General features: G+C 47.8%; 1 protein-coding gene across 4 annotated transcripts in view; it reads right to left on the bottom strand.

The window, feature by feature from the left end:
- Nucleotides 1-3,582: 3,582 nt before the first annotated feature.
- The window catches only part of DHX35 (DEAH-box helicase 35), a 77,593-nt gene continuing 68,345 nt past the window's right edge, over nucleotides 3,583-12,830 (bottom strand). For all 4 annotated transcript variants that reach the window (XM_003825890.4, XM_008951276.4, XM_063601238.1 and 1 more), the window contains 3 exons: nucleotides 12,517-12,588; nucleotides 8,966-9,077; nucleotides 3,583-4,805 (listed from right to left, as the gene is read on the bottom strand). In XM_003825890.4, coding sequence (XP_003825938.2) covers nucleotides 4,761-4,805; nucleotides 8,966-9,077; nucleotides 12,517-12,588 — 229 coding nt within the window. In that variant the 3' untranslated portion in view covers nucleotides 3,583-4,760. The remainder of the gene's footprint in view (nucleotides 4,806-8,965; nucleotides 9,078-12,516; nucleotides 12,589-12,830) is intronic.

Below are 12,830 nucleotides of genomic sequence, written 5' to 3'. Positions count from 1 at the left end.
GGGCGATGTAGAGGCTGATGGCAGTGGTGGGGACGCAGAAAGGAACTCAGGCGACCTTTGGGTCCTATATGGGTCCGCCCATCAGGCTGAGGCCAGCAAAGAACCTGGCTAGGACATTCATACTTGGAGCCACTGATGAGGCCACGGTCAAGAAGCCATGGGCAGTAGCCTGTGCTGGTCATTCACCTGGCTATGGAGATCCTGGGGTATTAAATCCTGTGCCTGCACCACCCCTCCCTTGTGAACCTCCCAGCCTCCCTAGCCTGCTCATTGCCTTCAGGAGAACCCACAAGTGGGAGCGGTGGCCATGTGTGCCAGAGGGCCTGGGGGAACGCTGCGCTGGGAATCTCTTTGGCCGCGCTTAAGCAGGCAAGGAGACGCCCTGTTCCAGCAAGTCCAATGCCACCCAAGAGTGCAAAAGGGAACACCGCCAGGATTCACCAGAGACGTCAACGTGTCATCCTTGCTTGCTGGAGGGAGCAATGACTGTGAGGACCCAGGGACAAGCCCTCTCCAGACCGTCTGCCACGCAAATTCCACCTGGTCATCCACAGTAGCCAGCTGTTGGTGCAATTATTTGATTGGCTATTTCCAGTTCCAATGACTCAGAAAAAAAGAAAAAAAAAAACAGATTAAACTGACAAGAAATCCAGAGTTCCATCATCCTGTTTCATCACAAATTAGAAGGCTGAGGAGAAAATTCAGATGAATCATTGGAGAGTGGAAAATATCTGACCTTATCTTGAGGTGAAAAAGGGATATGGGGCTGAGACTCGAATTCTTCCAGGGGATAGAAATGTCCCCCAGCGGCGCCAAAGTTCACTTGAAACCCAGGTGAGTGCTTGGCAGTTCAGATCCACTTCCCAGAATGATGATCTTGGTGCTGATGCTGCCAGATGCCCTGCCCGGCCCACTCAGCCACAACCCAGTAGTTCCCAGACTTGAGGATTATATCAGTTTTTGTTTCATCATTTTGAATTGGTTTTTAATTGGGTGATAGATGAACGACTGTTGACATTTTATTTTTCCAAAGAAAACATTAAAAAATAAAACCACCATCTACTATCACCATTGTTTCCTAAAAGCATCTTAGCACCAAGACAAGACTAAAGGATGGCCGGGCAAGGTGGCTCATGCCTGTAATCCCAGCACTTTGGGAGGCCAAAGCAGGCAGATCACTTGAGGTCAGGAGTTTGAGACCAACCTGGCCAACACAATGAAACCCTGTCTCCACTGAAAATACAAAAATTAGCTGGGTGTGGTGGCAGGTGCCTGTAATCCCAGCTACTTGGGAGACTGAGGCAGGAGAATCGCTTGAACTCGGGAAGCGGAGGTTGCAGTGAGCCGAGATCATGCCACTGCACTCTAGCCTGGGTGACAGAGCAGGACTCTGACTCAAAAAAAAAATAAAAAATAAAAAACACTAAAGGATGGTCTTTTATAGAGAATAAACTTAAGCTTTATAAAATGCTCATTACTACACATTCCTCATCTTTGCAGGACTCAGGAAAATTCATAGTGAGCTGACATTGATGCCTGCTGCCACAACCTGCCTGGGGAAGAATCCCAACCCCACAGATCTGTGTTCTGGGGAAACACGTAAGGGGAATTGGGCTGGGGTCTAAGCACACTTGTGAAGAAACAATTTATCAGTTGTCACTCAGACCTGACGCTCTGATCTCGAAGCTCTGATCTCCCCGCTGGGGGCTATCTGTCCATTGGGCTGCATGTCTTCACATCTTCAACTCCTGTCCCCAGGATTCCCAAGCCCACCACTTCATCAGAACCACCTGAGATGGGGCTTTTACAACTTACAGCTTCCCAGGCCTCACTGCCAGACATCCAGTCTTGTGGCTCCAGGACGGAGTCTCGTGGTTTTCCAGATTTAGGCCCCTTGGCCTGCGCCTCCCTCCCCCAGCCACCCAACCCTCCGTCTGGTCAGCAGCAGACATTCTTGCTCAGGCTAGGAGATGTGTCAGCCACACTGTCAGCGCCGGGCCCTGGAAAACAGAGCTGAAGGCAGGGCTGGGGTGCTGGGGACAACCCAGCACTGAATGGCAGGGCCCAGCCCATGAAGCTGGAGCAGCACTGGTAGTAGGCTGTGCTGACACCAGGACAAAACAGTGGAGATGGGAGCATGGAGCTGGGGCACTAGGCAGCTCTCCAAGTTCATGGCCCACATGAAAATGCTCAGCAGTGCGGGGATGGCCAGGGAAGAACACGAGAGCGGTCTGTCCTTTCACCAGGAAAGCATCTTGTCGTGAGGAAGTCTCTGTGGATACAGCCCTGGCCTTAACAACCCCTACTGGACCTCTGCCATCTCCTGCCACCCTGTCCTTCTCGCGCGCCCAGCTCCATCCTGGTCCACTCATCTGGTTACTTGTTGTCAAGTGTCTCCGCCTCATCCCTGTGCCATGCACATGGCCTGAGGGCTCAACATTTGCTGGCTGGACTGAGCGGCGCACTGGCTGAACCAGGGGCTCCCTGTGACGACAATGTCCAACCCCAGGGGAAGCCAGCTATGGCAGAAAACTGGCAGGGTCTCTGCAAGCCACCAACATAGAAAGCTGCCATCTCTTGGCCTACAGGGCACCACCGCCTCCATGCTTTCCAGTGCCAGCTTCTCTCTGCCCTCTCACTTGCTCCAAAGGAAAGACACAGCAATGCTGTGGGGAATTTTACTAGCAGTATCTGAAGACCTGTGTGGAGCCCGAGGGGACTAATTCTGTGGAAGTACTGGGGGACAGTCTGTGAGGTACTAGGCCCTGCTGTCCCATCTGTGGGCTGACAATGGGAACAGGGACACAGACCTGCAACAGACAAAGTCAAAAGCTCTCATCTCTCTCACCCAGGCCGGGCCCCACTCCCTGGTGAGTTGTGTGGTCCCAGCCTTAACCACCCCTACTGTAAAGGGGCCTCCCCGTGGGCCCAGGATTTTGCAGTTGCTTCGGACAGCAAGGACCTGTCCCGCCCATCACAGACTGTGACGTAACACAGGACACAACACTGGGGGGTGTCGCCTGGGGAGGGCTGCCTTCTGAGAGGTGGAGGGACAGAGGGGAGGCATGTGCTCAGGATCAGGGGCCCAGGGGTAGAGGCAGCGTGCAGGGACAGGCTTGCCTCTGGGTGCTCCCTCCAGATTGTCCGGGCTCCCAGTGGACTCTGGTCTCCAACCTGAGGGTGTGAAACCTGTACCTTTCCCCTTCCACCACCATATAAGCTTTTTAGGATCAGCCCCAGTCCTAAAGCCAAACTTGAAAAATAATGTTTCTGACCTCTCTACAGGAAGATCCCAACTGGAAACTGGCCACGAATTAGCACCTCTTTGGGACTTCTTTTAAATGTCCCACAGTTTACTCTAATCAGGTCTTGAGGTCATTCAGTCATGTCATCTTGCTTTAGGGGCTTCCTGTGTCCCTGAGATCCCAAAGCTGCTGTGTGCCACAGCATTAAGTTTCTTAGCTAATGTCAGGCCCTCACTTCGAACGATTCATTAGAACATCTTAACATACAGACATGAAAACCAGGTGTGGGAGGGAAGATTCATTAGAACATCTTTCATACAGACATGAAAACCAGGTGTGGGAGGGAAGACATTTACTTTAGGTATAAAGGTTTACTATTATTAACAAGTTATCACTATTATTTACATGTTTATAAAATGGAAATAAAAATGACATACACATTTGGTGCCAAAAGTGGCACATCCAAACTAATATCGGTATAAAAATAAATTTTCAAGCTATGTGTTTTTAAAATAAAGGTCATTGAAACAGTAAGGGGGAAAAAATCTGCATCTGGCATGTGTTGAAATGCAATCATCATCACAGCAAAGCAGCCCTGGGGCAACAAAACCAGTGCCTGCTGGAAGAACCGCCCCCGCGCGCTCTTGCAAGAACCCAAGCAAACAAACAAAAAAACAAATACACCAGTGATGTTCCTGAGCTACAGAAGTTCAGGGCATCCAAACTGTTGTGAATTCCTGCTAAAGAGGAGGCCCTGTGGGATCTGAGCTGATGAACTCTCCTGAGTGCTCAGCTAGCGTGGCACCAGGACCTGGCACTACACTCTGAGAGGACGCTAAGCCCACTTGTGAAACACAAATCCTCCGCTAACACAAAACTGCGCACGAGTCCTCTCCATCAATCACCAATCCCCTGCAAGTCTCCTGGCTGCAGATAAACAGGGACAAGGGCTAAGGACAGACAGAAGCCACTGGGTTTGGGAGCCCCTGTGCCCATCAGACATGCCCTTTGGTGGTTTCGGCAGAGATCCCCAATGTTTCGTTCATTCGTAGAGACACGCTTGTTCACACCTGGCAGCACGCCTCATTGGTTAACACAGTCGTGGCCCCAGCAGGGAAAGCAAAGCCAGCCCAGCAAACCCTCTGTCCACCCCACATGGTGTTTTGGCCTTCAGTGGCTAACTTTCCTCCTTGTTTCCCATAGAGCTGGGCCAGGACTGCGTGCCTGCTGGAAGTGGCATGCTGGGTTAGTGAGCGTGCTGAGTGAGCCAACTCCCACTCGGCCCACTGCAGCACAGAAGGATGCCTGCCCATGCACAAAGTCCTCCAGGATCCCAGCAAGGATGCAAATGCTGTGGGCAGCAGGAAGAAAGGACTAATGAACAGGCCGCAGCCCCCTTCAGAGCAACCAAACATTCCACAGGAGCTGGTGCCAGCTCACCCCACCTGGGACCAGGGGCAGCAGCATGGAGGAGAGGACGCCAGCAGTCCCTGCAGCTGTAGCTGTGGGCTCCTCTCACTGGTCCTGGACCTTGGCCCTTTTGGCTTTCAGAGACAGGTGCTGCAACAGAAGAGAAGACACTACAGTTGGCGTTGATTAGACAAAGAAACCAGACTGCAACATAATCCCCATATGAATGACCACATCAAATCTTCCATCTGGTCCACACCTTCCCAGTAAATGCTGCGCTGTTCATGAAATAGCCTGGAAGGAAAAAGCCCAAGTGGCCAATGAAGAGGCCGACCTGAATTCAGCCGCCAGCAACCCGAGGCCCAAGCCACAGCGGCTGAAACTGGTTATAAGGGCTCTGCGGAAGCTGTCAAGGAAAGGTTTTCTTTTTGAGACACGACTCACCCTCTGCCCCAGCCTAGAGGACAGCACCGCAGCCAGACAACTGTGCTCAGGAGACTGGGCTCAGTCTGGAAGTGACCTCAAATCTCCAAGAAGTTCCTGACAATAGTCAAGAAAAATTATCCTCTCTTTAGGAACAAGGAAGTCAATTTACCAAGCGTCTCAACACGCCAGGTACCCATGCTCAAGGATGGAGATAAAGACACGGCCTCTGCCCACATGGAGGGTACAAGCTTGCTGGGAAAACAGAAAGGACACCTCCTAGTGACACTTTTTTTTTTTCCCCAGATATGTCACTTTCTACCATTATGAATAACATGAAACACAATATTATAATCATAGGCATCAGATAATAGGATTGGAAAATGAAGTATTTTTTACATTCTAAAGCAAAGCCAAAAGTGGCAGAAATCCTTAAAAATGCCTTTGAGGCAGAGTGTGTAAATACAAGCTTTTAATGAAAGACCTCCCTCCACTCATCAACTGGGATATACCCGACAGCCCATTACTAATCATCAATAACCAAGAGATCCCTAAGCCGTGCCAACTAATACACAGTGGGAGCCTCACATGAGAATGCCCACCCTGACTGCTCCGGAGCTGGTGTGCCCACTTCTTAGCACAGCCACATGGCCCCACAACATCAAGCCGCATCGCCCCCAGAGAGAACTGCAGGCCCTGAAAAAATGGAGGGCGTGAATGAAGACACAGCGCACCACCAGGTATGACGTGAGAGACAACAGAGCGAACAGGACCCGGGTCTAAACGAGCTACAAGAACTCAGACTTTCCATCTGCTTACACCTGAGGGAGGACTACTACAGGCTCTTGCAAAGGCCATGTTAAAAGGGTTTTCCCTAATAATGAAGATATCTCTGAGAATAAGGAAAAATAATTTAAAAGCCAGAAGGCAAATCTCTGAATAGGTCACCCCATTCTTCCCGTCTAGCTGTAGGTCTTGCTGAATTTCTCTGAATTCTCTCTCTACACGTCACCTGATATAACCCCTACAGCTAATGTTAGATATCCACGGCCTTAGCTTGGGGATGGGAGATGATGCCATTGTGCCTGTGAGGCCATTTTTGGTGCTTTTTTCTGGGAAGAATGTTGAATATAAACAAAGTTGACTCTGAACCATTTCAGGCCTCCACACAGGGTGAGAGCAACATTCCAAAAAACAGCGGTGACGGAAAGTCTCCAAAGGTGCCAGGAACAGAGCCGTGAATGATCTGTGGGCTGTGGAAGGTTGTGAGGTGCTGCACTGTGTTCAATAAAGGAACATCTACCATACATGGGCAACCCCTGCAGATCTGGAGGTTCTTTGAGAAATCAATCTGCTTTGGACAAGTTAATAGTAGAAGTGCCCTTGGACTATACAGTTAAGAAACAACACAAGTTTCTCTGTGGTTTGGGGACCATCGTTATACAATGAGGTTGTTATATTAGGTAATTTTTTTTTTTTTTTGGGACAGTCTTGCTCTGTCGCCTAGGCTGGAGTGCAGTGGCGTGATCTCGGCTCACTGCAGCCTCCACCTCCTGGGTTCAAGTGATTCTCCTGCCTCAGCCTCCCAAGTAGCTGGGATTACAGGCACATGCCACCATGCCTGGCTAATTTTTGTATTTTTAGTAGAGACGGGGTTTCACCATGTTGGCCAGGCTGGTCTCGAACTCCTGTCCTCATGTGATCCACCCACCTCAGCCTCCCAAAGTGCTGGGATTACAGGCGTGAGCCACTGTGCTCGGCCGCACTAGGTGATTTCTAAAGGTCTGTCCCAGCCTCTCTAAAAATACTCCGATGACAGTGGAGGTGACGGGCTTAAAAATAAAAAAGCCATTTGGAGAAAAGAGACAAATGAAGAAATTTGGGCTTGTTATTTTCTTCAAACTTCTGAAGCTATTTGCTCTTTAACTTTGTGGGTTTGACCTAAAGAAACTGGAATTTTGAGCTGAGAAAGGAAAATGACTCAGCTTCTGGGCTAATTCTGTTTCCAAGAGTCTAAATGAATCCAAGACAATTTCAGGCTTATCCTTCTCTGGCTGTCTGCATCTTCTTACTTTAACAGGCATTTTGACCACTGCATCATTCCTCTTTCAACCTCTAGTTTACCTTTCTGATCCCTTCTCTTCACTCCTGAAGTCTGCTGCTTTCCACCTGAGAGGTTTTGAAGGAAAAGCCTTTCTTTCACCAGGTTTATTCTTATCAACCTAATTCAGCAAAGACAACACACACTGCATTTTTATCAGTCCCTGCAGGCTGATCTGCTTTCTAGCTGAAATATCTGAATTGGGATGTGTGAAGAACTATAAAGGTGTGAAATGGTTTTTGTTTGATTAGATAAAAATTAAATATTATAAAATTTTGAGAGGGCAATTTCCCTTGACTTTGCTGGAGCAGGAGAGATGAGGAGATCCTTCCATTTACAGGGTCACAAATTCAAATGTCTCCAAGAGTGGAGCAGGCAAGTAAGCAAGTGACGTGGGACTACGGCACCTGGCGATGTCACTGACAGCAGGCAGCCACCCCTAAGCCCCTGTGATGCCACCATGTAGGAACGCAAGCCTAGTGTTGCCAGACTAAACATGTCTTTCAAGAGAAACCAGAAATTCATGTTTAATATGAAATCTCCCAATTTTTAAATGTGGCAATCAATTCAAATATCGCTTTGGAAACACTGTGTAGTCCAATTCTGGCCCTAATGGAGAAAAAGGTTTCAGACTTTCTCTTCTGCTGTAAACAACAGTAAACTTGGGCAAAATATGTAAAGCAAGTATTTTCAGGCCACAAACAGCACAGGGCTGTAACCCTTTTAAAAAAGGAGCTGGGCGTGGTGGCTCACACCTGTAATCCCAACACTTTGGGAGACCAAGGCGGGCGGATCACCAGAGGTCAGGAGTTCAAGACTAGCCTGGCCAATATGGCAAAACCCTGTCTCTACTAAAAATACAAAAATTAGCCGGGAATGGTGGCATGCGCCTGTAATCCCAGCTATTAGAGAGGCTGAGGCAGGAGAATCACTTGAACCTGGGAAGCAGAGGTTGCAGTGAGCTGAGATTGTGCCACTGCATTCCAGCCAGGATGACAGAGCAAGACTCTGTCCCAAAAATAAATAAATAAAAATAAAAAACGAACTGGTGGGCATGGTGGCTCACACCTGTAATCCCAGCAATTTGGGAGACCAAGGCAGGAGCACCACTTGAGCCCAGGTATTCGAGACTAGCCTGGGCAACATAGTGAAACCCCATCCCTAAAAAAACTTTTTTTAATTAGCTCAGGCCAGGCCTGCTGGCTCATACCTGTAATCCCAGCACTTTGGGAGGCTGAGGTGGGTGGATCACTTGAGGCCAGGAGTTTGTAACCAGCCTGGCCAACATGGTGAAACCGTTGTCTCTATTAAAAATACAAAAAAAAAAAAAAGAAAAGAAAAAAGAAAAAGAAAAAAATGAGCCAGACGTGGTGGCACACACCTGTAATCCCAGCTACATGGGGGCTAAGGCAGGAGAATTGCTTGAATCCGGGAAACGGAGCTTGCAGTGAGCCATGATCGTGCCATTGCACTCCAGCCTGGGTGACAGAGCAAGACTCTGTCTCAAAAAAAAAAAATAGTTTGGAAGAGCAAAAGGAGAAAGAAAGCGATACCTTTTTTTTTTTTCTTATGAGATTAGGGGGATTTATTTTTAATTGCACTTCACTATGAATTAAACGCTAGAGTGCTTTCCCAGAATGTTTTGGGGATATGGTTATGGCCTTTCCACCCTATGCACCACTAGGGGGAACACACATAGGACATTAAATTGGAGGAAAAAAGTACATTTGAAAACATGGAGAGGCTGCGAACAGGTGGCTGGGGCACAGACTCAGTTCATTCCTACCGTTCCTTGTTGATAAAAGTGTGGAGCCAGCTCCAACAGCCAGGCCGATTCAATGGCAGTCACATCTCTCATGTAATACTTGGAGGTTTGTATAACTTCGTTATAGATGACCCTGAAATGAGAAAGAAACATGAGCTAATTTCCCCCTCTTGTGATGACAGTCAGGAACCACAGGTAGACATGCTGTCTCCTTTAACCTTTAACAGGTTCTACTCTTATGTGCCAGACACTGTGCTAAACACATGCATTTATGTTGCTCACCACAGCCTCAAGACCTAAGTGCTGGGTAATGGTGTGTCCATTTTTCAGATGAGACTCTAAATCCTCAGTGACTTCTGGGACATCTCAGTTATCCGTGAAGGACCTTTCTGGATCCTTCATCTGCATTTACAGAACTCTGAACTGAGCCTAATGACTTTATTAGAAAACGCAGAAATGGAGGCAAAGACTTGCCTGATTCTGAAAGAGGCTGGGAACTGACTGTAAAGAGACACAAAGGAATTTTCTAAAATGATCACAATATTGTATAATTTATGTGGGTCCAGGTTACATGGGTATACACATTTGTCAAAACTCATCTTGCACTGTAAATAAATTATACCTTTATTTAAGGGAAAAAATGTTTCTGAGGCTCAGGTAATAGACAACCAAAGAGCCAAGAGCATAACATCCAGTCCCCTGATTTTAGGTGTGCATATGAGTAGATATCAGTTTCTGAAACATCCAAAGTGTTAATTCAGGGCTTCCCATGTAACTATAAACATACCAGCCATACTGCGGTTCCCCACCCCTCAAAAACCAGTAAGTGAATCTCAGCTGATGAAAGGAAAAAGGAGGGCCCCCCTGCAAAGAGGCCGTGATTGGGGGGCACTTTCTTTGCCACCTGAATGGTATGGCGTGGCTTCAGGCTGGCTCTATTTCCCCAACCTTTCTTTGCCCTTCAGAGCTCCTTAGGAATGAAGCAAGAAAAAGAAAAGCCTTTCTCCTTTAAGCAACTCCCAAATTTAACCACCCAAAAGTCAGCAAAAAAAGGATCTAAAATTGAGGTTTTGCATCTCTCTTGATTTAAAAAAAAATTTTTTTTAAAGGCAGGGTCTTGCTCTGTCACCCAGGCTAGAGTGCAGTGGTGCAATCATGGCTCACTGAAGCCTCAATCTCCTGGGCTCAAGCGATCCTCCTGTCTCAGTCTCCTGAGTAGCTAGTACTACAGCCATGTGCCACCATGCCTGGCTAATTTTTTTTTTAAGAGTTGAGGTCTGGCTATGGTACCCAGGCTGGTATTGAACTCCTGACCTCAAGCAATCCTCTGGCCTCAGCCTCTCAAAAGTGCTGAGATGACAGGCGTGGGCACTCTTCAAATTATCCTGCACACGAGTGTGCATATCCTGACCACATTAGTGTGGTCACTGGGTAACATTTCTAAACCCAGAACCGACCAAGGTGCTTTCAACCTAAGAAACTTCTAGGTCTGCAGTGGCTACAGGATAAATCCGATTCCTTGGTCTAGGGAAATAGAACTCAAACTTTACTGCCCAACAGAAACATCTGGAGGGTTTGTTAAAATGGAGTCCTAGGCCCTAGTCCAGTTTCTGATTGAATGGGACTTGGCATGGCCTGAGAAGCTGCATTTTGTACAAGTTTCCAGGTGATACTGATGCTGGGCTGGAGACCACATTTTGAAAGCTGCAATTCTAGGGTACAAAGTGTTTGACCACAGACCTTCTTGCCTTCAAATCTACCGCTATCTTCTCTCCCTCTCTTCACACACACCCCACCCTTTTTCCCAGGGCTTCTCCATCTTCCAACTGGAGAAGGACAAGTTGTTGTTGTCTTTAAAATTTCCAATCTGGGCCAGGCACAGTGGCTCACGCCTGTAATCCCAGCACTTTGGGAGGCTGAGGTGGGCGGATCACCTGAGGTCAGGAGTTTGAGACCAGCCTGGCCAACATGGCGAAACCCCGTCTCTACTAAAAATACAAAAATTAGCTGGGCGTGGTTGCATGCACCTGTAATCCCAGCTACTCAGGAGGCTGAGGCAGGAGAATCACTTGAACCCCGGAGGTGGAGACTGAAGTGAGCCAAGATCACACCACTGGGCAACAGATTGAGACACTCTCAAAAACACAGAGTGAGACACTGTCTCAAAAAAACAAAATCCAATCCATGGTTGATCAGTACTTTTAATCAGTACTTTTTATTGGTAAAATACAATATAAATGAATTCTAGAAAAATGAAATTGTAAACAAGAAAAATATAAGCCCCCAATTTTTATTATTAAATTGGAGAAACATAAACTTAACCATTGAAATGTTATAAAGATGTCTAAAGGCCTACTCTAGACTTCTGTGCTTACCTCTTTCTTCCCAGGCAGTGTTACAGAGCAGCACCATTGCATGGGCCACTCATACCAATGATTCCCCACTTCCCAAATGCATGAGGTTCCTTTATGTTCCATGGCTCTGCCCCTGCTACTTCTCTACCTGGAATACCCTCCGGGTCCTTTCTGACTGAACACTCTTGTTTCCAGGTTCAGAATGAATGTTATCTCCTCCATGAAGCCTGCCTGCCCTGACTCTCACTGGCACATGATGTGCTGAGCCCAGCACTTCATCCATGCTGCTAGTAAAGCCCTTCCCCTAAGGTAGTTGACTCTGTGTCTGTCTCTATGTCAAAACTGTGGGCTGGGGCCGGGTACAGTGGCTCATGCCTGTAATCCCAGAGCTTTGGGAGGCCGAGGTGGGTGGATTACCTGAGGTCAGGAGTTGGAGACCAGCCTGGCCAACACAGTGAAACCCCATCTCCACTAAAAATACAAAAATTAGCCAGGCGTGATTGCACACATCTATAGTCTCAGCTACTCAGGTGGCTGAGGCAGGAGAATCACTTGGACCTGGGAGGCAGGGGTTGCAGTGAGCCAAGATAGCGCCGCCACTGCACTCCAGCCTGGGCGACAGAGCGAAACTCTGTCTCAAAAAAAAAAAAAAAAAAAAAAGAACCGTGAGCTGGGATCCCAATTCATCTCTGCATAGCTGTGCCTCGTGCAGGGCTAAGCTTCCAGTCAGTGGGTGAAAATGAACGTTTGCTGAGTGGATGAGTGAGTAGACAAATATCACTGTTTGCTTAAGAAGCTCTTTGCCAGAGCAGAAATTCTCTTTTTTTTTTTTGACATGGAATCTCACTCTGTCACCCAGGCTAGAGTGCAGTGGTGTGATCTCAGCTCACTGCAACCTCTGCCTCCCAGGTTCAAGCAATTCTCCTGCCTCAGCCTCCCGAGTAGCTCAGATTACAGACGTGCCCATCACGCCTGGCTAATTTTTGTATTTTTAGTAGAGACGAGGTTTCACCATGTTGGCCAGGCTGGTCTTGAACTCCTGACCTCAGGTGACCTGCCTACAATGGCCTCCCAAAGTGCTGGGATTACAGGCGTGAGCCACCACGCCCAGCCCAGAGCAGCAATTCTAGAGGCAATGTCAAGAAACATGTACAGGAGAAAAACAAGAACATGGCCCTGTTCAAAGCAGGCACAGGCTAAGCAGCAGGATGAGCTTACCAGCGAGGCGGCTTCTCTGCATAGAGGACTGATGCAGGGTGTATGTGCAGCTCATGGTCATCACGGATGGTCCTTGGAACATAGAAGAATTTTGTCTGAAGCACATTTTAAATACTTATAGCAAGACTTTCCCACAGATATTTTTAATATTACCAAAAAAGCATGCAGACTGAACTTGTCACAAGCAAAACAATTATCTCCACCTTCTCTTGCAACCTTTCTTGATCCCTCTCCTGGCTGCCACCCCAGAAGTCAAGAATAAATCATGTGGAAAAAGCAAAGAGGAGAAAAGCAACATGCGGACACTTAGAAAA

This window comes from Pan paniscus, chromosome 21 (genome assembly GCF_029289425.2).
Source record: "Pan paniscus chromosome 21, NHGRI_mPanPan1-v2.0_pri, whole genome shotgun sequence".
In the NCBI taxonomy this organism is placed as follows: domain Eukaryota; kingdom Metazoa; phylum Chordata; class Mammalia; order Primates; family Hominidae; genus Pan; species Pan paniscus.
The sequence above is the reverse complement of the archived record's forward strand: the minus strand, read 5'-3'. Positions and strand labels throughout refer to the sequence as shown.